Below are 25,253 nucleotides of genomic sequence, written 5' to 3' on the forward strand. Positions count from 1 at the left end.
CCTCCTGGTTAGCTATTTTTCAGGATTTTAAAAAGTTATTGCTAAATGTTTAGTACAAATAATGGTTTATTTCTTATTTTGAGAGAAAAGAAATTAGAATAATATCATACATTTCCGAGAGTTTAGTGAACGATCAAGATTGCATGATATCTGAAACTCTGTATACAAGGAGAAATTTTTTAGTTTTATAATATTCTTTACTTAGTTTTATAATATCAAATAAGTGTTAATGCATACATGATTATAGCTTCTTTAGTTGGTCATATTTCCTATGAGAGAAATATCTTAAATTGTTATTTAGAGACAAATGATGATGGCTAAAACATTATGTGGTTCATGCGATGCCGACCATTACTTTCACAAGCCTTCAATGCAAAAGAAACGACTTGCCATGGGAAAATGATGTTTTTTAACTCCTTATAACGTATAGCTAACATATATCTGAGCAAATTGTGAATACGTTAGAATAAATATTATGTACATATCATCCATTAATATATATTGTAAGTTAGCTTAGCATGAGATGACGACCTCGACTAATTTAAACACATATATGGTCCCCTGCCTTGTCATCCAAGACTAATTTAAATATACACGTACTCATGGAGGGAATGAAATAATCTAAAATTCATTTCCTCCATTTCTTTTCTGATCTCTCCCCAACTCAATATTTTAGACAATGCGTTTATCGTTTTCTCTCATCATCTTGATCGTGCACTTTCTTGTTTCATTGAGCATGTTTTATCTTATACTTGCTGCCTCTTCTTCTGTTGTGCAACCCCTGTGCCATGATGATGAGAGATTTGCCTTGTTGCAATTCAAGGAAAGCTTCTTCATCAATCAGTCTGCGTCCGAAGATCCCTCTGCATATGCGAAGGTTTCATCGTGGAAGCCTGATCAAATCAGTGATTGCTGCAAGTGGGACGGTGTAGAGTGCAATAAGGACACTGGTCATGTCATCGCCCTCGATCTCAGTAGCAGTTGTCTTAAAGGTTTTCTCAACTCCAATAGCAGCCTCTTCCACCTTGCTCACCTCCAAAACCTCAATTTGGCCGACAATGACTTTACCTCTTCTCCAATTCCAGCTACTTTTAGGCAGCTTTCAAGGCTAACAAATCTCAACCTCTCAGCCTCTGTATTTTCTGGCCAAATCCCTTCAGAAATCTTAGAGCTCTCCAAATTAGTTTTCTTGGATCTCTCAAATAATTTGTTGTTGAAGCTCCAAAAATCTGGCCTAACAGTTATAGCTCAAAACTTCACAAACTTGGAAGTACTATCTCTTGACCAGGTTGACATATCATCCAATGTACCCAATATCTTGGCAAACTTAACTTCTTTAACATCTCTATCTCTAATCGAGTGTGACCTGCATGGTGAGTTTCCCGTGGGAATTTTCCATCTACCTAATCTTCAGCGTCTTCATATTGGGATCAACAAAGACCTCACGGGATGTGTCCCAGAACTTAACAGAACTAGCCCTCTTGTATTATTGAGACTTGGATCCACGAACTTCTATGGTGAGATACCAGATTCGATTGGTAACCTAAAGTTCTTGGTTCAATTGACTGCGTGTTTTTGCAATTTCTCAGGAGAAATACCATCTTCACTAGGTAACCTTACCAATCTAAGTCTTTTAGATCTTCAATCAAATAGGTTGCAGGGTTCAATTCCACAGTCAATATCAAGGCTTGTAAATCTTGATACTCTGTTTCTCAATGATAACTATTTGTGTGGCACGGTGGAGTTTGAGTTGTTTCTGAGACTCAGAAACCTCATTAATCTCCAATTATCTAGAAACAATATTTCATTGCTTACAAAGCCCAGTATCAACTCAACTTTTGCAAAATTTAGTGTATTATACCTAGTTGATTGTGACTTGGGTGAGTTCCCAGAGTTTCTGAAGAACCAAGATCAGTTGGAGCTATTAGATCTCGGTGGAAACAAAATTCATGGCCAAGTTCCAAAATGGATGTGGAACGTAAGTATAGAAACTCTCTGTGCTTTATATCTGGATGACAACTTTCTCACCGGTTTCGACCAACTTCCGGTTGTGCTCCCCTACATTAATCTAAGGCACCTGACGCTTGATTCTAACATGCTTCAAGGGTCATTGCCAATCCCACCACCTTCCATTTCTCTCTATTCGGTCTCAAACAACAACCTGACTGGAAAAATTTCACATTTGATTTGCAATCTAAGTTCCATAACTGGTCTCTATTTGTCAATCAACAACTTGGGTGGCCTTCTTCCTCAATGTTTAGGCAACTTGAGTGGTTCTCTATCATTGGACCTACACGGTAATAACTTTCATGGAACCATTCCTCGGATCTGTGGTGAAGCAAGCAAATTGATGATGATTGATTTCAGCCAAAATCATTTACAGGGGCGTGTACCGAGGTCATTGGCCAATTGTGCCAAGCTTGAAGCTGTTAATCTTGGTAACAATCAGATACATGATATTTTTCCTTCCTGGTTGGGTATTCTTCCAGAGTTGAGGATTCTCATTTTGAGATCTAATGAGCTCTATGGTACAATAGGAAGTTCTGATAGCAATTTCGATTTCCCGAAATTGCACATCATTGACCTCTCAAATAATGATCTTATTGGCAAGTTGCCCTTTGAACACTTCCAAAATTGGAAAGCCATGCAAATTTTTGATTTCGAGAGCTCAAAGTACGTGGAGGAAAACCAAACTCTAGTTACAATTGGAGGAGATTACTTGACGCATTCCTACTCTTACTCAATGACAATGATCAAGAAAGGCACAGAAACACTATATGACAAAGTCCCTGATTTCTTAGTAGTTATTGATCTCTCGAACAACAAATTTGAAGGAGAAATCCCAGACATGGTGGGGAATCTGAAAGGACTTAATATGCTCAACCTTTCCTCAAACTTTCTCACTGGACCTATCCCTGTTACATTGGCAAACTTGACAGGGCTAGAAGCATTGGATCTGTCTCAAAACAAGTTGTCTGGTGCGATCCCTCTGCAACTAACGGTACTCACTTTCCTTTCATACTTTAATGTCTCCCATAATCGTTTGACAGGACCTATACCACATGGGAAACAGTTTGACACATTCGACAACAGTTTGTTCAGTGAGAACCCTGAATTATGTGGTAACCCTTTGCCAAAGAAATGTGGGAATCCTGAGGACTCACTGCCTCCATTTTCAAGCCGCAACTTAGATCAATTCTCATTTGAATTTGGTTGGAAAGTAGTCGCAATGGGATATGGGGTTGGATTCGTGTTTGGAGCTGTGTCTGGGCAAATCTTAATCACAAAGAAGTATGGTTGGTTTATGAAGACGTTTTCTATTGGGCAGCCGAACCGAAGAAGGGTGAATTGGAGAGGCCGCAAAAATTAAATATAAATAATTCTATGCACAAAGTCTGTACGTAGTACGTACTATTATGGTGGCTTTACTTTTCTTTTTTTCTTTTTTGTTTTTTTCCATCTTTTAGATGTTAAAGGAAAGGGCCATGGGTAGGATGTTTGTACCGAAAAGAATCTGTTGTATTTCCACCCACGCTCTCAATAAAGTAGGTGTTGTGAAAGAAAATTAACCAGAGGTTTATGGCAGTGAAAGTAGAGATGCTCTGCTCTGGTGTATTTCCGTTCCAATTTATAGTAATCGTTACACTTGAGTTGTGTATATTTGATTAGAGAGAGGTAATGTGCATGTACGTAGGACAATAAACAAGGAGAGAACTTCAAACACGTATACCTAAGAGTAGTAGTCTGCTAATCTAGAGAATTGAACTTCATATTCATCTTCATCTAGAGCAACTATTACTGTACTCTGCTGGTCCTTGTCTATACCACCTCCTCCATTTACAGATATTTGTAAGACTCATACGCGCTCATACCCCTAAAACAACACCACCTAAAAAATAAAAAACAACCTTTTCAAAATTTCAAATAAAAAATAAAAAACAATTTAAATTTTTTCAAATTTCTAAACAAAAAAATATTATAAAACTATATTATTACAATATTTAAACTTTATAATATTTTTTATTTAATTTTTTTTCTCTTTTTTCTTAAAATTCAAAAAATACTTAACTCAAACAATCTCATTATTATTCACAGACTATCTTACTACTATTCACAAAATTATCATCTCATCTCACTCTCCAAACCTCTCCCAAGTCTTTAGATCTACTTTCTTTTCCTCTAATTTTGCTTTTTGTGTTTTGGAACTATTTTTTATTTTTGATATGCTATTTCACTTCTGCAAGCATGGGACATGAGAGAGGCGGAAGATTTTTGATATCCCATTTTTACGTGATTTTTAATGAAGAATTATTTAAATTATTATAAATATTAGTTTTTTTGTTTTAAATTTAATGTGTTATTTGTTAGATTTATTTTATGGTTTTTAAATTGTGCAATTTATTTTAATTTACTTTCTTGATATTAATTATTATTTTGTATTTAAATTGCTCTCTGCTTTAATTTATTTTATTTTAGACTTTAAATATTTTATTTTATTAATATTGAATTGTAGTATTTTTATTCAACTTTTATTTATTATTTATTTTTTTATTGTACTTTTTTCCTCTTAGACCCTTGTTTTCGGACTGGGCTTTGTTTTAATAGGACTTTCCTTCATTTTTCTGCCCAGGCCATTGCTCTAGCTCAGCCCCTTTTATTCCCTTCCCTACACGGTGTCGTTTGGTCCATGCCTTAGGGCTTAATTCCTCTCCTCTTCAACGCCTTCTACCTTCTTCTTCCTCTTATTTCATTTCTTCTTCCCCTGCAGCCGATAGCTTCTTCTTCCCCTTCTTTCCATTTTCGTTTTCCTTCTTTCTTCCTTCAAAACCAGAGTGTGCTGCAGCTGCCTTTCTCCATTTTCGTTAGGTAATTTCTTGCACTCTAGTTTTGTTGTTTTAGTTTCTAGTTTCTGTTATCTGCAGACCGAACCTCCTCTTCTCCATTTCCCTTTCCTCATTTTCTTCTTGTGCATTTGAAAATCTGTGTCCTGCCGTAGCTCTTGATTTCGGTTTCTCTGTTTCTGACCGTGCATTTCTCTTTTCTTTCCTTGCATTTTATTTCATCTGATTTCTCATCTTGTGCATTTCTCTTCTCTTTTCTCTCCAAACCGTGACTCATGCTCTGTTTTTGGCCCTATTTTTATGCTTGATTTCCCTCTTATTTTCCTTTGTAATTTTCGTGATCCAAGCTTGTGGTTTATTCCCTTGCATCTCCAGTTGTTTGGCCCCTTTTTGTGCTCTATTGTAAGCCAAAAACCGTGCCCCTGTTTTGACCCCAAGCCGTGAGCTTCACTTTGGGTTTTTTCTTGATTATTTTGCTCTTGCCATGAACCTCATTTCCCATCCATCATCTTCTATTTTATTTAAGTAAAAATCAGTCCCTTTATTTCGAAAATTGCACCTTAAACCCCCTTGTTTTTTAAAGCCATTTTAGTTCCAAAAATTGTAATTTTTAGTGATTTATTTCAAGCTAACTTTTGGAGTTAATCGGGTATTTGATCTTCTAGAATTACTGTATTTAAAACGCTGTAAGTATTTTCTAAATTTTCTTTAATATTTAAATATATTTTTGTTTTAACAATACATTATGATTTACTTAGTTGTGTCGGACTGAGTCCGAGGAGTCGGGAGTCGGATGGATTTGAGGATAGAGTTATTTATGTTTGGATGTGTTGGATTTGAGGATAGAGTTATTTATGTGCTGAAAATTGAAAACTGAGTTTTTTAAGTGTTAATGAATTTTTAGTGCGTGTGTATCACGACCCCAAACCGAGATGTGACATTATTTCGATGGAGCTTCTCTGTCACTCGAGAGTAGAATATACTGAGTGATGTCCCATGGGTTGTCGCTAGGCGACAACAGGCTTGGGCGATACGGTAACATTACCATGCCGACTTTGTGGTCCCTCGGCTGGCAGGGAATAGAGGATGTCTGGTCATGGTACGCACTGGGCGCGGAGTTGGGTATTGCTTGTGTAGATGTCATATGCGTGGTCGTTACCTGTGGTGTGGTATAGGAGCCAGGGTATGCGGATGATCCCTAAGGGAGATCATGATGCATACAAATAAAATTGGAAATTGATTTTGATATTGGTTAATGGGTCATTTTCTGGAAAAATTGCGGGATTTTTATTAATGGATTTTCGTGGACCATTTTATGGGAAAATGGTGGATTTCTTGTTTTGGGCCATTATCTGAGATAATGGCGAGGAAATGTTTTAATGGAACTGTTTAGGCCAAAAAAATGAGATTTTTGGCGTGCGTTGAGAAAAAGATTATTTTTTGGAAAATGTTATTTTTAGATCTCATGCATATGACATCCTGTTCATGCATATTGTTCAGAATTTAATGTATTTATATCTTGTGGGTTGCTTGGATTATTACTTACCTGCGATACCGTCTTTGGTACTATAAATTTTGATGCAGATGAAAAGAAGGCTGAGCCTGAGGTGTCGGTTCTGTTGGAGGACTGATTGGAGGTTTTGGCTTGTATTATTTTCCGTCTTTAATTATGTATTTTTGAATTTGTGACATTATTTAGACTTGTATTATTTTGATACGCATGTTTTAAACGAGTTTGTATTTAAAAAAAAAACTGGTACTTAGTTGAAAGATTTTATTAACCGCTGCGTTTTTTTTTGATGTACACGTATTGTATGTACACACACTTGACACTTGCCGATGCGATGCGTGACTTGTGTTGTCATCATCCTGACGTCTCAATTTTTACATGTCCGTACGTGAGAGTTGGGGATGTCACAAGGTTATTAAAATTTGGATCATTGTGTAACGTGTTCCTCTATGTTTTGAGTCAGGAAATGGAGGCTGCCGGTAAATTGAAATGAAAAGGACGCATTCTCTGTTTTTCTCAGGAAAAAAACGAAGTTGTTTGGGACACTTCTTGTTGCATTGGAGTAATTCTGGTGAGAAATCTATATTTTTGGCTACTGGTTTTAATAGATATATATATTTATCTTATCCTAAAATTTGGGGTTGAAAGATATGTTTTTAGAGTTATTTCCTAATTTATATTTGTGGTTAAAACCTTGAAAGATATGTTTTTAGAGTTATTTGAGGCAAGGTTTTAACCACAAATAACTCTAAAAACATATCTTTCAAGATTTTAACCACAAATATAAATTAGGAAATTGTCGTTCATTAGAAGATGATAACATTGAGATAAAGCATCCCTAGTCAGCTAATTTTTTTCATGGTTTTAAAAAATTATTGCTAAATGTTTGGTACGAATAATGGATTATTTCTTATTTCTTATGTTTGGTATAGATTGAAACTAATTTCCATCCACCTGCTTATACATCTAACAAATGCATTATACATCCACCTACTTACAGGTAACAATGAATTGTGATTGTATTCAAACTAGTGAACTCTTGTATTCATGCACAAAAGGGGAAAATAATATTAATAAAAATAGAGTAATGCTACATACAATCGTGGAGTGTGTAAAAGCTATACAATCGCTTTAAAAAAGAGTGGAGTCTACGATTAAAAAGTTAATTTTTTTTTATTTTATTTTATGTGGGTCTCGTATTAATTCACTTTTTTCAAAGAGATTGCGTGACGCTTACATAACCACGACTGCAAATATTATTTCTCATAAAAATAATAACAAATTGACTGCAAGTCCAATATCCAAGCTGGTGAACTCTTGCCAAAAGTAATGTATTCACGAGACATTCAATTTTTAAATTGTGATTGTCATACACATCATAATAAACTTTCATTAAAGAATCAAATGAACAACTAAACACAAGCAGTCCAAAACATAAGAATATATGCTGATGCTTTTCTTCCAACTGAAGACAAGCACTCCAAAACATAAGAATCGAGCTATTGCTTCTTTGCCATTGATTGTGATCCATCTAACCCATGTTATATTTGTAATGAATAATATTCAATTAACGAGTTATGTCATGTGTATATTATTGTTTGTATGTAAATAATAAAAAGAATCAAACTAGTGTGAAAGAGATCATTGCATTTTCTTGAGTCCCAATGACTGCTTCTTGGAGTTGTGTTCCACTAATGTTAATCGTTGAGCCATCTGGAACAGTTTGGTGACAAATAAATAATAATAAAAAAGCCAAATATTGGTTTAATGTTCACAATGTCTAACATTTACTTCTTCCACAGTCAAGTAGCAATTCAAATATAAGTATATAACAATTATATACAGATATATCTTAATATACCTGCACGTGTCCAACATTGAATATATCTATCTCTGATGGGCCAAATAAATTCTTGCACGTGTCTAGGACTAGTGTATCTGCTTCATCTCGCTAATATTCAAGTAACAAGTAACAAAACCCATTTGCATTAATAAAATATACATAAACATGAATCTATTTAAAATTATGAGTAACAATTATTAAAAATGTGCACTTGTTTACGTTTTTCCTTTACATGTGATTTCTTTTTATTCGCTTTAACTTTCAGCATGTCTTTCTTCTTCCTGGACGCACTTCTCAGAGATGGGGGTCTTCTTTTTCCTCTCACAATAAGTGGACTAAGTATTGGCTTTGAACTATCAACTATAGTTGTGTCCAATGTCGTACAACCAACATTGGAATCCATTCGGGTCATAGATGGGGGTTTGTTGGTTATCACGATATAAGTCAATCATTGAATATAACTTTTGAGCTGCATCCTCACTGTGCTCATTGGAACCCACTGCATGAGTTATCATCTGATAACATATATTCAATAGACTTGAAAATCTATTAGCATCTAGCCTGTTATCCCCTAGGTCATAGCTACTGCGGATTAAAGTGTATCTTCTTTTGATATCCTTTCTCCATTGATCTAAAATGCACTCATCTAGTAATGATTTTATTTGATTAGATTTGAATATAGTCAGACTATGCCTACACAGTATCCCTCTTATATGAAATAACCTACATGAACACTTAGCATCGCATTCTTCCTCATTAAAGTCCACATAATGTGTAACTAGTTTAATGAACTCTTCAACACGAACTTCATCCTCTACCAGATAGGTTTTTATTACACCATTCCTTTTAAGTAGAGTTGGATCCATATCGAGCACATCCAAGACTTGCCGTTGAATTTCCATAAATTTAGCATACGTGTACAACTCTTGAAATCTCTTTTCAATTAGAGATCTAGATATGTAGGGAATTGTGGCATTAAATGAGTGGAAGTTCGCGCTATTTGCATTTTCAATTTTCTTTCTCAATGTGTTTTCAAACTCGTCGACAAACTCCTTCAAGTTTGTTCTCACATGAACATAACCGTCAAAAAAAGCATTCACACTTTCGTATCGTTGGGTTGTACTCATCCCAGCCCAAAAAAACTCTTTTAGGAGTACCGGTACCCAATGCCTATGCTCAGCTTATAAACTTTGCAACTAGACATTCTCATGCAAGTTGTACCTGTTAATTAACCCCTCTTAGCAACTCTCAAACTTTTCAATACTTTAAGTGTCATATACACATTTCATCAACTGATTTTTCAACTGACTTTTGTAGGCACCATGGGAGTCAAGCTTGTCAGGGACTTTTTTCAATATATACCACAGGAAAAATCTACGTAAGCTTTCCGGAAAGACAATAGCAATTACATTTTTCATTACTTTGTCTTGATCTGTGATAATAGCTTTTGAAACTATAGCATCCATACATTGCAACAAGGTTTGGAATAACCATGTAAAGGTCTCTGTATCCTCACTGGAAATTAACCTTGCTCTCAAAAGAATTGGCTGCCCATGGTGGTATACACCAACAAATGGTGCAAATGGCATCCCATATCTATTCGTCAGATATGTGGTGTTGAATGTTACCACATCAACAAAATATTGATAGGCTGCCCTACTACGTGAGTCTACCCAAAAAAAATTCTTTAATCTCTCGTCATCATCTAAATCCATCAATGCAAAAAATCTGTCATTCTTGTATTGCATCTTACAAAAATACTCTCGAATTGCTCCAGCACCATCTTTCCCAAATCGCATATACCGTGCCTTATTGATGTAATTGCAACAATTCATTTCCAAAAATGGAAGGTTCTTGAATCCACCCATGCCAATGACAAGCAATCCAAAACTCTTATTCATTTGGATGCCAGCTAAGTCGTTTATATCTATGAGTCTTTTTATGAATTTACTCATTTTTCTATTATATCGAAATAATCGAGATTTCTATAGACTAAGGCTATGATTATGGGTATTATGAACTGTTGTCAACCGCAATATTCTCTCGACTTTTAAGGCATTTTCCTTATAGTTCGTTTTCCTGTCAGACGTGGTTTGACGACATTCAACTTCCTATTTCGGGCCTTCCCACCACAAGCGTAACTAAGGATGACATATATGACACTGCCATCCTCTCCCCTCTCACTCCTTTTTGTCAAATCTGCATTTTTTAACATATTGCTTATAATAACTCATTAATTTTTTAAAAGAATTAAGCTGCATCCTTAGCTTTGGCTCGTCATTCTTATCACCACCATCCATTTCCACTATCTAAGGTGTCTCGGCATTGCCATCATCAGTTACTCTAGAATCTAGTCTATATTCTTTACTTTCTTCAACAACTCTAGAGGAGGTATATAGCGCTTTAGTTTCTCTATAATTGGGTGTATCATTTTTACCAACTCTTGCGCTTGTAGCAGAGCTTGTATTGATGAGAGGAGTTGGTGGTCCTATCCCATATTGAAATGTATATTGGTTGCCATTTGGATATGGTAGAAAAACCGGTGATCATGCATGCATAGGTCCATAACATAAAAACAATAATGATAATTAGAAAGCTCGAGGTTGATGTATTCTTAAAATAAACATAAACTCAACACATTCTAACAAATTTTTTAAATAATATAACATACAGGAATTTGTGGATCTGAACTAGATGATGTTAGCGGAGATGGGTGCTCTTCCCCTTTTCCTATGATGACAAACCCAAGAAGAACTATATATACAAACATAAGTACAACAACCAACTGAACGAGTTATCCAAACGATTTTGCATTTGGTAAAGATAATTCCCAAAATGATCACCAATGCAATATTTCAGTCTACCTATATATAGTTTTTACTTCTGGTGTTGATGTGCATCCCTTGCTAGCTGAAGTTGAGGACTTTTATTTATGCATATCTATGCTTATAATGTTTTGATGTATGTGAGGTTTAACGCTTTGGATGGCAAATGAAACTCTTGCATTATTTTTAGAAAAGCTGAAGTGGGCAGGGCATGATCACAACTAGTCAAGTAAAACTCTTCAAGCAAAATTAAATTTCTAATTTTTTAATTATTTTTTATCATCATCCTTTTAAATAATGATTGCCCAAACTCCCAGCAAAACTCGGATGATTATATTCACAGACCTACCAATGTTAATAAACAGATCCAAATATCAGAAGTAAAGGAAAGTTTTACCCAACTGAGAAAGAGGAAGTGCAGCAATTTGAGATATGTTCCTTGGTTTTTCGTGCCTTCAATGTACAACAATCCACCGATGACAAGCTCCACGAAGTTGGCTTAGTCTGGTACGAAGATAGTAGAAGCTCAACCTTCAGCTCCGAGAGGAATACTTATATTTGAATGCCTGAGCTATGGAAGACAGTGGAAGCTCAATTTGGTAAGACGGCGAAGAGAAGCTTAGTATGGTACGACGGCGATGAGAAGCTTACTCAAGCTCCAACCATGAAGATGAAGGGACCTCTGCGTTTCTCTTCCTCTTTTCTATTTATATTTTTGTCCTTATTTATTTATTTTTTTGTTTTTTTAAAAATAAATCAATTGACGTGGCATAATGGCATATCGGCCTATTCCCCCATGGTTAAGCACGGTGATTGTGTAGAATAACCTTTTTTTTTTTTTTTTTCTTTTTAGATGTTAGGAAGTAGGGCTGTAGAACCGGATACCCGGATTTGTATTCAGGTTTTAAAAATTGGGCGGTTATCCGTTTGGATAAACCTGAAAATAATTTTGATGGTAACCGGATGTAAATCCGGATATTTGGATTATAATCGGATATATGGGTTTATTACTTTTTTTTAAATGTAAACCCGAATATTCAGGTTGTAACTGGATATCCAGGTTTATTAATACTTTTTATTTTTGGCTTCTTTTTGCTTTTAATAAAAGGACTTTTTAAAACTTTCCAAAATATTTTTATAGTATTTTTTATTTTTAAATTCGAATATCATGTTTAATACCCATATTTAAAAAAAAAAAATATTTTAAACACTTTTTAAAAGGTTTTTAAAAAACTCTTAACAATTCAAAAGGCTTTTTCTATAGGCTTTTATGTTTATTATTTTTTATGCTTATTATTATTTTTTAATACAAAATAAATAATAATACATCAACACACACAATATATGTACACTACATATTACATTGTTGTTTACATCACAATACAAAATATCAATTTATCAAGAACAAAATAAATAATAATACCCCCCACCCCTTATAAAAATAAATAAATAAATAAATAATAATACATCACAACAATATCAAGATGTAACACTCGATGCTATAACTATCTTCTCCAATATAAACAAATATAGAAATATTTCTATCTCTCAATATTTCCAAAGAGTCATGCTGCAGCTGCTGCTGCTGTTCATCTTCTTCATTGTTTCCTTCCAAATTGGTCAATGGTGCCAAATTTATTCTAAAAACAGATTCAATAAATCATAAAGTTCTAGAAATCGATCCATGGTTTCTTAAATGATTAATTATTGCAGAAATAAGGATAGCTTTGCATGAGTTTCACCAGTGGAATATTGCTTATATATCCGCACCTTTTTGAAATGGTCTCTACCTAGTAACAACTGAAAAACGAGCTTAAAGTTGAGCCAAAAGCAAGCAACACAAGATTGTGTCAAGAATCAAGCAAAGAAAGAGCTTTCAAGCTAAAACATAAGAACTTAAGTTCTACAGCCAACCTGGTACGAAAGAGTACGCTCATTGGTAAGAAAGAGAAGCCTCATATTCAAACTTCAAAGAGATTAATAAAAGTGTGAAAAAAACAATCAAATTACATACTTAAAGATGGAGGTCACAAACTGAAAAGATTGTCACCTAAATAAAGTTTTAAGTACACGAATGCTTTACCCAGTTGTGGAGATGGAGAACTGGGGAAACAGTGGCAGCACAACATTTGTCCTTTTTAATCTACCAAATATAAAGAACTTCAGCACATATTCAAATATATTAGTTGATGGGAAAAGAATATACTGATGCTCAATTTATGATCAACAGCTTGACAAATCCAGCATGCAGATATATTAATAGAAAATATTTTTTGGTAGCTTGACAAAACTACTAAAACTCTCAGCAACAAGCTAGATATATATACTGCTCATTAAACAAAAATACAACAAGAAACATAAAGAACAAATAATTTTAAATAGTTACAAAATGCATGTTAAAAAGCAAGATAATATAGACAACATCTTGTACTTTAGTCTTTAAGAAAGCAAAACATTTAGTAATACATCTTCTACTTCAAACAAAACATTATTCAAATACAAGCTGATGGACACAACAAAGCAAAACATTTAGTAATTTCTTTAAGATTGTTCTTTAATGTGATATTATTGTGTCTGATCACTTTTTTTTTTTTTTGAAAAATAAAATGCCCCAATAAGTGTTTCAAACAAAATAGTACTTCATTCCACCCTTATTATTTTTTTTAATGAGAATTGCTTGCTGATCTTTGCTGACTCGGTTACCCATTAGGCCAAAAATCAATAAACTTAAAAGAAAGAATTGTCATTTCAATGATATATCCCTTCCACTGAATGTCCTTTCTTTCTTTTCTTTTCTTTTTTTAATTTTATTTTGGTCATTATCTTTTCTTTAAAAGTTTAATGCATTATGAAAACTGAACAGATCATGCATGATGATGATGGTAAATTGTTGCCATTTTCTAACATCAAGATGCTAGGGTAAAAAGTTTATGCTCTCTTTCTATCAAAAGCATATATATTTAGTTTATTCACAAACACAAACACAAAAATCTAGTTATGGGCAAACTGCTGAAAAAGCCACCTAAATGTGAATGCAGAAATTAAAAAGGCTGCTATGCACATGCACCGTCCAAAATCTCATGCTTTGCACCGTCCTATATGTTGCAAGATCAACTATAGCTGTTGTAGCTCACCATTAGTCATCAATTTCAGTTGATATTTAGTAGAGCTTCTCCTATAAAAGGAGAGCTCACATGTGTAAACTTAGTGTGGGCAAAAACAGAGAGAGTGGACGTGAGAAAATTTTGAGTGTTCGTAATCTCATACAAACATATTGAATTTTGGCTCCAGTGGATGTAAACAAATTGCTGAACCACTTAAATATTGTCTTGTATGATTCTTGGACAAGTTTGAGGCGTAACAAGTGGTATCAGAGCTTTGGTTTGCGCTGTCCAAAAATCAAGTTGATTGAAATCAACTTTTAACTACTCCAGGGTGTTGCTCGCATCAAGGGGAATCCGTTTCCACAAACGGAATCGAAAATGGAGGTCGGAGGACCCCACACGCACCTCGAGAAGACAAAGCATAAATCCATGTGCTGCACTCGTAGCTGGAGGTTGAAGACGAGTGAGCAACACACACCCACGCGCCCTAGAAGCTCTTTGTGCGTGTATGCCACGCGCCCCCAGACGCCCTGCTCAGCGCGTGTATCTCACGCACCAGATGATCAGCACCGTCCATTTTTTCAGATCCTTTTTGGACTTGACCTAAGCCATTTGGAGTTCGATTTCAATGATCAAATAGTTCTTTCCAACTATTTAAATCATTTCAAACTCATCCATACTGTTAGAAGCTCTGGGCGTCGGTCCACAATTTCAAATGCCAAGTTCAAAGTTGAAAAGTTCAATGGAATAAGCAACTTTGGCATGTGGCAGTGTGAAGTTATGGAAATTTTGATCCAACAAGTGTTGGATGTTGCGTTAGAAGAAAAATCAGATGATATGGTCTAAAAGGATTGGAGGAAGCTTAATACCCAAACTTATAGTACAAATCCGGTTATGCCTTACCAAAGATCAGAAGTACTTTGTTATGAGAGAGATAAATGCAAGTAAATTTTGGCAGAAATTGTAAAATAAGTTCATGAAGAAGACCATTGAGAGCTGTTTGCACTTGAAGAAAAAGCTCTTCAGATTCCAGTTTCATGAAGGTATTTCTATGTCTGAACACCTCAATAGTTACAATCAAATTCTTGCTGATTTATTAAACTTGGATGCTGAAATCCAAGATGAAGATAAGGCTTTACTATTATTAAATTCCTTGTCTATACATATGAGTATTTAATTACTATACTACTGTATGGGGAGGAAAAAATCAGTTTTGATGATGTATCTAGTTCTTTAATTAGCAATGAGTACTGCAAAAAAGATAAGCAGGTACAACTAAATACATCAAGTGAAGCATTAACAGTAAGGGGGAGACTACAGTCAAGGTATCTGGGAAAGAAGAAAGGTTTTCAATTGAAAACTCGGGCCACATCACATGGTTCATCAGTCGGGAGAAAACTCGCCAAAGACGAGTGTTCCTTTTGTCGCAACAAAGGACACTGGAAGAAGGATTGTCCCAAGCTAAAGGGAAACATAAGAAGCAACCTACTACAACCAATGTCACGGACATAGATGAAGATTCAGACTTTGCCTTGACAAGTTCATCATCCATTTTTCATTCCGATGAATGGATTATGGATTTTGGATGTAACTATCACATATGTCCTAATCGGGATGGTTTACCGACTTCAAAAAGATTGATAGTGGAGCAGTATGTATGGACAACGAGAGTGCCTGTAAAACTCATGGAATAGGAAGCATTCGGTTGAAGTTGCACGATGGAAGTATCAAGAATCTGACAGAAGTTTGGTACATTCCGGACTTGCAGAAGAATCTCATCTCACTTGGATCTCTAGATTCAAAGGGATTTAGAATCACTATTGAAAACGGAACTTTCAAAATAGTAATGGGAGTTCATGTGGCTATGAAGAGTTTGAGACGAGGAAACTTGTACTTCTTAGAAGGAAGTACTGTTGATGGTAGATTTTCCACAGGCTGTGAGAAGCTAGATGAGACTAATGCTGACACCACCAGTCTTTGGCATATGCACGCGCTGGAGAAAAAGTTTTGCAAATACTAGTGAAGCAACGCTTACTTAAAGGTGCCAATATTGGTAAATTGTCTTGCTGTGAGCACTTTGTATTGGGGAAGCAGAGGCAGATCAAGTTTGGAACCGATGTACACAATACACAGGGGATACTTGACTATGTACACTCCGATATTTGGGGACCTACCAAACATGCATATTTGGGAGGTAAGCATTGGTTTGTAATTTTTCTAGATGATTATTCTCGTCGTGTGTGGGTGTATACGATGAAGAATAAAGATGAAGTGCAGAACATCTTCCTTGTTTAGAAAAAACGATTGAAACTCAGATCAAAAGAAAAATCAAGAGGCACATATCTGATAATGGAGTGAGTACACTTCAGACCCCTTCATGAAAGTATGCTAGAGAGAGGGAATTATCAGACACTTCATGGTAGGGCTGAACAAAAAGGCCGAAATTCCGATCCGACCTGAAACCCAAAATTACCCGACCCTAAAACCCGGACAGTTTATGGTTAAAATCAAGAACAGGTATTACCCGTTACCCAATTTCAAAGGAGCACGAGGAAGAAAATTAAATGGAAGAAAGAGGGTGGGGAAGTGAAGAAGTTTCCACTGCCTCTTTCGTCGTTGAGCCCGAACGGCCAGCGAAATTTCTTTCTCCGTGCGGTAAGGAAGGATGGACGGCTTGAGCTCACCGAGATGAGGATCAATAGAACTGAGATTCTTCTGGCTTCAAGAGAAGACAGACGCTTGAGACTTCACCTCATTAGAGATGACGATATCCAAGACTCGGTAGAAGAGGAGGAGGAGGAGAACGTAGTAGATGAAGAAATAGAGGCAGAACAAGATAAAGAAGAAAAAGAAAAGGAAAAAGCAGTATTAGTAGAAAAAGAAAAACAGCAAGCTGAAGTAAAGGAAATAGGCGATCATGTGCGACCAAACTGTTGAGGTACTGCTAGTGGTCAGAGGCGACGGCAGATTTAGTGCAGATAGGGGAGCTTCTGGTGGTGGGCTTGGTCGAGACTTGGGAGGTAGAGTCGAGCAGAGATCGCGATCCTGTGAAATGTCGATGCGTTTGGATGAGACTTTGGTTTCTAGATCTTTCTGGGTTTATCTGTGAAATGTACATTGATTTTGGGTAATCAGTTAACCATTAATCGATATAAACCATATTCGGGTTGGGTCGGGTATTTCTATTTTCAGGTCGGATCGAGTCGGCGAACATCCCTACTTCATGGTAAGAGGAACATCGCAGCAAAATGGTGTGGCAGAATGGATGAATCGTACTTTGCTAAAGAAAGTGCGATGTATGTTATTGGATGCTGGATTCAGTAAAACATTTTGGGCTGAATCTATGAAGACACCAATTGAAATGTAGAAATGTATACATGCTAATGATTATAACTTTTTACATGTTTTTAGATGTCCTGCTTACTATCATGCTAAAGAAAGTAAACTTGATCCTAGAGCCAAGAAAGCAAAACTCTTAGGCTTTAGTATTGTGTAAAAGAGTATAGACTATGGTGCATAGAGTCTAAAAAGGTAATAATCAGTAGAGATGTTACATTCAACGAATTTGAGATGCTTAGTTCACATAAACATAAAAATTTCAGTGAAAGTAGCCATAATAGTGGAACACCCGATGATTCGCAGAAGGTGAAGTTTACTGCTTCAAAGGATTCAGAAGACACAGATGGAGAGCATGGATAAAATGAGGTTGATAGTCCAGTCACAATACCTCCACATCAACCCAAATCAATAGCAATCAACAGGTTGAGACGAGAGATGCAGAGTTAGTGACATATGCAATACCAGTTGAAGGGGGTAAGATCCCAACCACTTACAGAGAAGCTATACAGTCCAATGAACAAGTTGAATGGATAAAGACAATGAATGAAGAGATGCAGTCTCTTCACCAAAACCAGATGTGAGAGCTTGTGCCGCTTCCACAAAGAAAGAAGTCAATTGGCTGTAAGTGGGTTTTCAATAAGAAAGATGATCAAACTGTTACAAATGGAGTACGATACAAAGCTAGATTGGTAGCCAAGGGCTACGCTCAGACAGAGAGAATTGAGTAGAGTGAAGTATTCTCTCATGTTGTGAAACATTCATCCATTCGGATATTGCTAGCTTTAATTGTATAAAATGATCTTGAGTTAATACAACTTGCTATGAAGACAGCTTTCTTACATGGTAATCTGGAGGAGGAGATCTATCTGTCTCAACCAGAAGGTTTTAAATAAGCTAGAAAAGACAAATGCATCTGCAGTCTGAAGAAGTCCCTCTATGGCTTGAAGCAGTCACCTAGACAATGGTACAAGCATTTCGACCACTTTATGATAGACCTGAAATACACTCATTACCAATACGATCACTATGTGTATTTCAGAAAACTTGCAAATGGATCTTTCATTTATTTACTTTTATATGTAGATGATATGTTAATTGCATGTAAAAGTAATGTGGAGATAAATCATTTAAAAACTCAATTGAGTCATGAGTTTGAAATGAAAGATCTGAGAGAAGCATGAAGAATATTAGGGATAGAGATCAGTAGAGATAGGGTGAAATGTATAGTTCACCTTACTCAGAAGCAATATCTGAAAAGAATACTACAACTTTTCAACATGGATTCGAAGACGAAGCCAGTGAGTACTCTAATGGCCTCATATTTCAAGTTCAGTGTATTGCAGTCTCCTAAAGATGATGAAGAGCATGACTACATAAGGAATGTCCAATATGCAAGTATTGTTGGAAGCTTAATGTATGCCATGGTGTGTATACGACCTGATATCTCACAAGCTGTTAGCTTAGTTAGTTGCTGTATGCATAGTCCTGGAAAGGCCTATTGACATGCGGTTAAATGGATTATACGATATATTTTAGGGACCATAGATCTTGGTTTAAAGTTTGAGAAGAGTGAAAATAGTCTAGTAACTGGATATATTGACTCAAACTATGCAAGTGATCTTAAACACTGATCGACAACTGGATATGTGTTCACTATGACTGGAGGACTAGTTAGTTGGTGATTAAATTTGTAGTCTACAATTGTACTATCATCCACGGAGGCTAAATATATGGCTATAATAGAAGCCATGAAAGAAGTCATTTGGTTACAGAGACTGGTAACAAACTTGGACTTTAAGCAGCAAGAGATTACCGTTTACTGTGACAGTCAAAGTGTAATTCATTTGGCCAAAAATCAAGTATATCAGTCTCGAACAAAACACATAGATGTCCATTTTCACTTTGTACATGAAATATTAAAAGAAGAGGACATCAAAATTCAGAAGATTGGCACTGAAGATAATCCAGTAGATATGTTGACGAAATTCATCACAAGGATCAAGTTCCAACACTGTTTAGACTTGATCAATATTGCACACTGCTGAACACCCTTAGGTGCATTGGAGTCTTAGAGCGCATTCGATAACAGAAGTCTCTCATGTCAAAGAAGGAGGTGCATTCATTTGAAGAATAAATCAGTTTATAAGCAGCCTAGTATGGCACACTTAGGTGGAGGGGGTGATTATTGAAAAAGCCACCTAAGTGTGAATGCAGAAATTAAAAAGGCTACCATGCACATGCTCCATCCAAAATCTCATGCTCTGCACTGTCCTATATGTTGCAAGATTAACTATAGCTGCTGTAGCTCACCATTAGTCATCAATTTCGGTTAATATTTAGTAGAGTTTCTCCTATAAAAGGAGAGCTCACATGTGTAAACTTAGTGTGGGCAAAAACAGAGAGAGTGGACGTGAGAAAACTTTGAGTGTTTGTAATCTTAAACAAACATATTGAATTTTGACTCCAGTGGACGTAGGCAAATTGCTGAACCACTTAAATATCGTATTGTGTGATTCTTGGACAGGTTTGAGGCACAACACAAGCTACATCTGGGTTTAAACACAAAAACTCAGATCTGGGCAAACTGCATCTAGATTTAAACACAAATACAAAAACCCATATTCACATATAGAACTAAAAAAGATTATCGAGAAATGGAGAGGACAGAACAAACAACCAAGAACAGATTCAAGTCATTCACTATCTCAACGAGTCCTATATCAAAGAGATGTACAAGAACTTCAAAACCAAGACAGAAACATTTCACACAAAGCACACATCCAACTAGGTTTCCATAAACTACACCAAATCTATAATACGAAGTTTTAAAAACCCCATAAAACGTTCAAATCTAGAATGGCAACCAAGATTCACAAACCAAATGGATATGGACAAACAAAAATGTAAACTCAAATCTAATCTATCCAAACCAAATGGTGAAGCCAAGTTGGGCAAATTTGGGGGAAGTTGCTTGTAGGCAGAGATCTGGGTCAATAGAAGCTCCTTGTGCTTACTCCACTTCTATAATAGGACACAAAGTGGGGACCATGGAGAGCGAGAGAAATTGGATCTTAGAATTTTGCTTTTGTCTAAGGGGGGACGGCGGCAATGGGTTTCGTTGAGGGATGCTAGGATTTTCGGAGAGAGAGAGAGAGAGAGAGAGAGAGAGAGAGAGAGAGAGAGAGAGAGAGAGAGAGAGAGAGAGAGAGAGAGAGACTGGATCCAAGGGACTTTATCTATGACAAAAACTGACGGTCTACTCACCGGCGGTGATGGATCGAGCTGTAAGCAAAAGTTTAGGGTTTTTTTTTTTTTTTTTTTTTTTTGAGAGAGATAGAGAGAGATGGTTTGGTTGAGAGTTGAGAGGTGAGTGAAGACTAAAGTTAGGGGTTTGTTGGGCAAAAATGGTAATGCTGATGACAAAACGCATTTCAATCTTTTTTTAAAAAAGTATAACCAGTTACAGATATCCGGTTATATAACTGAATCCATAACAAGTTTCAGGCTAAAATTTAATAGGACTAAAATTCATTTGAAAATCATAAGAGACGTAAATAAATTAAGGAGATTGTCTCATACTACATACAAAGCCGATTCTTTTTCTGTACGAAGAACGCTTTTAATTTTGAAGGTTTCAAATTTAATTTATTTTCTAATTTTATTCACAAAATATATTGAAGGTATATATATATATATATATATATATATAAACCATCTTATTTAAAAACTAAATAATCAAGGGTGTGGGGGAGATTCCACTATAATATATTTGTTTATCATCTCTCATAACCTCTCGTCCTCACTGTATAATGGAGATGTAAATTTGTTTGTTTTGGTCTTTCTTCCCGCACTCTCGTATCTCTTGTCCATTTGAAGAAGATGAAGTCTTTCCCATAAGATCTAAAAGTCCTTTAATTTGTAGGTTCCCCCCCCCCTCTCTCTCTCTCTATCTCCTCCCTCATTTCTTTAAGTCACATCTCCAATTTTTCTCTCCCCCTTCTCTTGTCCTCTAGTGAGTCTTCCTCTCCCTTATGGGTCCCCATCCAAGGGGTTGGGCCTGGGAAATCTCATGGATAGGGGGAAAATCCCCTCGCACCCATAAGGCCGGACCAATATCAACTGATCATCTAAGCCTAACCGACCCATCCAATTGATGAATGATGATGATCGAATTCTTCCAACCACTGTACTGTTGTAGACTGGGTACGTATATATGAGTGCCACATATCCTAACTAATTGAAAAAGAAATGGTATAGTTTCTTAGTAAGATTAAGTTGTCTTGTGCTGATCTAATCTTAATATAATTGGATTTGGACTCCAATTTGTGTATTGGTATCCTATTTAATTATGGTTTTTGATTGTAGACCCATGGACTCATACACGAAGAATGATGAATTGGAATTTGGAGTGGTCGTAAAGATTAATAGAAATCTTAATTTATTTTATCTAATCATTATAGTTTTTTTAAATTTTTAAATAAAATATAATGAATAATTTAATTTTTTTTTAAATTAAAAAAATATTTAAATAATTTTTTATTTAATTTTCAATTCATTTCATCTCATTATAAAATTAAACTACTACTAAATTTAATCCTACATGTATCCATAGAAAATAAATATTAAAAATTAATTCTGTATGAGCATGATGTCTGTACTTACTACTATAAATATAATGACTTTTATTTTATTTTATTTTCTACTCTTTTAGGTCAAATATTTATTAAGAAATAGTACTTATTTAGTGGCAAATGATGATTGGTCTAAGACATTACGTGTTTGATGCGACGGTAGCCATTACTTTCAATCCTTCAATAACATGTGGACGACTTGACTTGACTTGACTTGAAAAATGAGATTTGAAAGTACTAATATTTTATCCGAGCAAAGTGAGGCGTACGTGGAGAACAAGGCAGTTATTGGTCCCATTAATTTTGTAAGCTTATGAGACGACTTGACTGGAAACATGATATGGTCATTTGCTATCAAGTTTCCTTTTCACCTGTCTTATCTTACATGAATCAAATCATCTTTTTTAAGTAAGAGTATTGATTGGGATCAGCTACTGTAGCAATATGCAATTTTGTACACCCTACATGGCTTCTTCTCTCTCTCTCTTTTTTTTTTTAATTAATCGAAACGCACCGTTTTCGATGCTGTTTTCAATTTACCCATTTCGAATTGAAGCTCCCTCCGCGTCGAATTCATTCCAGCCCGCGTCCATTTCTCCTCCCCACCCGCGTCAAATCTCTGTTGTCCACCGCCACCAGCGACCCTGACATCGAGCCCGTCTGCACAACGCCGACCTACCCGTGTCTACCAGCTCGCCTCCCTCCCTCTCGGCCGCCCATCTCCGTTTGTTTCTCCTTCGCGGTGTAGCTTTCCTCTCCGCATCTTACTGGGCATTTAAGGTTGATTTTGGGACAGCTCTCCTCCACAGTTGCTGTGAAGCTCTCTGTCTTCCTTGCTTCAGAATCAACAAGCTGATTTCAAAATCTACATTTGTAGCAACAGGTGAGTGGTTTCTTGCCCTAGAATCGTCCCTCCCTATCTATTATATTTAAACCCAAAATGCATGGGTAAGTTTGGACTGCTATTGTTGATGTTTGGTTTGTGTTTGTAGTTTGTGCATAACATGATTTGCAATTTTGGGTATTTTGGTTGGCTTCCGTGGCACGTTTGCTATAACAGTCCTAAAAATAATGAATGAATGAAGTAAGATTAATGCAAAATAGAAATAATAATGATTAAGAATATATATTACACCAGGTTGTTTTGAAGCACTCACCATGATGATGGGATTGATTAATTTGAAAAAAGCCCTAGAAAAGTGGATGTTGAGATATGTATGATAGCCTAGTTTGTTTGAAAGGAAAATAATATCTAAAGATTGATATCATCCACCAAGAAAGTAGCTTTTATGCATATTTTTTTTCCCTTTGAAATTTTACAATGGCCATAATTGTGCGTTGAGAGGAATGTTGGAGAATAAAGCAAGAAAAGGAAATCCTATTACAAAAAAACCGACATCGATTAATGGTTGAGGAAAAAAGCTTGGCAAAGAGACTCTCAATAAGGATGGAATTTATTTCTCTAGAAGATGACCATGCAGTGCTTTTTGTTAGAACCCATTGAGAATTTTTACTGATTTTTGTGTTCTAGCCTTCCTTTTCCTTCAAGTTCCAATCCATGCACAGAAGTACAATAATCCCCCTGCCATTTGAGTCACTTTTCATAGAATAACCCAAATAGCCCCACTTTTCACACCATGAATAATATGCTTAAATGGTTTGTATTTGTGTTCCAACAAAATACAAAGGGTTCCTGAAACATTGTCACTCCAAAAACACATCATAAGTTCCATTGAAAATTCTGCATTGAAAGGAAATGAAGAACTTTATTTCATTAAACTTTGAAACGCATACAAATTTCCGTACCGATTAACAAGTTTAGGCTTTGCTGCAACAGTGAACACAATTTGTCCCAATCTAGGCATATCAACTTCTCCATCAGCTTGTAAAATGTCATCTGCAAATGCTGCAACAACCTTTTTTCAGCCAGCCCCCAGCACCTTTTTTTAACACATCCTAGAAACAAAATCCACCAAATATGAGACTTGCTGGCAGCTTAATCTGTTAAAACTGGACAGTGCAAAACTCTACGAAGCTCATAAAAATGAAAAGAAAAAAAAAATTAGAATCACAAGCACAACTGGTAGGATGAAGATGAATACATAACCCAGGATCTTGGTGAAAGATAAGTTGTCATTGACAAGATGGAATGAGTCACTTATGGGACAAAACAAAAAGAAAGGAGAAAATGAGATATCCAAAATTGTATTTAACATAGGCATAGTAAAGAAGATTCATAGAAGAGCCCAAATAGCCCCACTTTTCACACCATGAATAATATGCAAAATGGTTTTGATTTGTTTTCACTTTTCATATTCTTTTTTCTTCCACTTTATTTTTTATTTACTGTTATCAATTATGATTGGGCATATATAGACAACATGATTTGGTAGTATAACCCGGACCAAGTTGAAGAGACTTTAATGATGTTGCGTTCTTTATTTACTTTTCATTTTATTATTATGATTATTTTTTGTTATCAATGATGAGACGCTAATGTTACCTTTTCTTCATTTGCCATCATGCATGTACTTTCCCTTTAAAGTGTCGGATCACTTTCTTCGTTTGGTATGATGGGGGAAGAGGAAGATGGAATGGCACCCAAACCTTCGACGTCGACTTCGCAGTCATTAATGACATCCCAAAATACATTTGGAGATCCAAATGATGTCCCAGATGTGAGTGTGCATTTTGATGTCTTTTATTGTTTTAAAAAAGAACATCTGAGACGTGCTCATTACTATAAATTATTCCAATTTTGCAGCATAATTTGGATGTAAATATTTTGTACCCTCTGAATTCGAGTAATCCGAAGTACTTCCAGCAAGAATTTTCTGCATTTCCAGAATTTTCAGAAAATGTTGGTTGTATATTTTCTGATGCTGCTGATGGTATTACACGTAATTTTGCTTTCACTTGAATGACACTAATATTGATTTGATGCTAAACCATCTCCTTTCTTCCATGTTTAGAAATGTTATTTGACATAAATGAAGATTTAGAGGGTACCATTGTTGTCTCGGATGATGAGGTACGGGCCGATCCAATTTTGCATGTAGTTTTAGAGAGATATTTGTAAGTCTCAATAGATGTACGTACATACAGTCAGATAGTTCCCATTTGTTTCTTCAGATGCTGAAAGATTAGACAAATATCTTTC

The 25,253-nt window shown here is 35.8% G+C and overlaps 2 protein-coding genes and 2 long non-coding RNA genes across 4 annotated transcripts; all 4 read left to right on the plus strand.

Annotated features, from left to right (window-relative positions):
- Positions 1-679: 679 nt before the first annotated feature.
- LOC122301864 (receptor-like protein 7) lies at positions 680-3,370 on the plus strand. Its single transcript, XM_043113228.1, has one exon. The coding sequence runs from the start codon at positions 680-682 to the stop codon at positions 3,368-3,370; it is 2,691 nt and encodes an 896-aa protein (XP_042969162.1).
- Positions 3,371-4,494: 1,124 nt separating this feature from the next.
- LOC122300679 lies at positions 4,495-12,006 on the plus strand. The gene is made up of 5 exons (XR_006240060.1): positions 4,495-4,866; positions 6,426-6,478; positions 6,815-6,922; positions 9,512-9,572; positions 11,385-12,006. It is a non-coding gene; the product is annotated as an uncharacterized LOC122300679 (long non-coding RNA).
- Positions 12,007-18,739: 6,733 nt separating this feature from the next.
- LOC122301865 (secreted RxLR effector protein 161-like) lies at positions 18,740-19,093 on the plus strand. Its single transcript, XM_043113229.1, has 2 exons — positions 18,740-18,935; positions 18,999-19,093. Exons 1-2 carry the CDS (start codon positions 18,740-18,742, stop codon positions 19,091-19,093), a joined length of 291 nt encoding a protein of 96 aa, XP_042969163.1.
- A 3,395-nt stretch (positions 19,094-22,488) lies between these two features.
- On the plus strand, positions 22,489-24,923 carry LOC122295009. The gene is made up of 2 exons (XR_006237827.1): positions 22,489-22,976; positions 24,639-24,923. It is a non-coding gene; the product is annotated as an uncharacterized LOC122295009 (long non-coding RNA).
- Positions 24,924-25,253: the final 330 nt, after the last annotated feature.

This window comes from Carya illinoinensis, chromosome 2 (assembly GCF_018687715.1).
Source record: "Carya illinoinensis cultivar Pawnee chromosome 2, C.illinoinensisPawnee_v1, whole genome shotgun sequence".
NCBI classification, from domain to species: domain Eukaryota; kingdom Viridiplantae; phylum Streptophyta; class Magnoliopsida; order Fagales; family Juglandaceae; genus Carya; species Carya illinoinensis.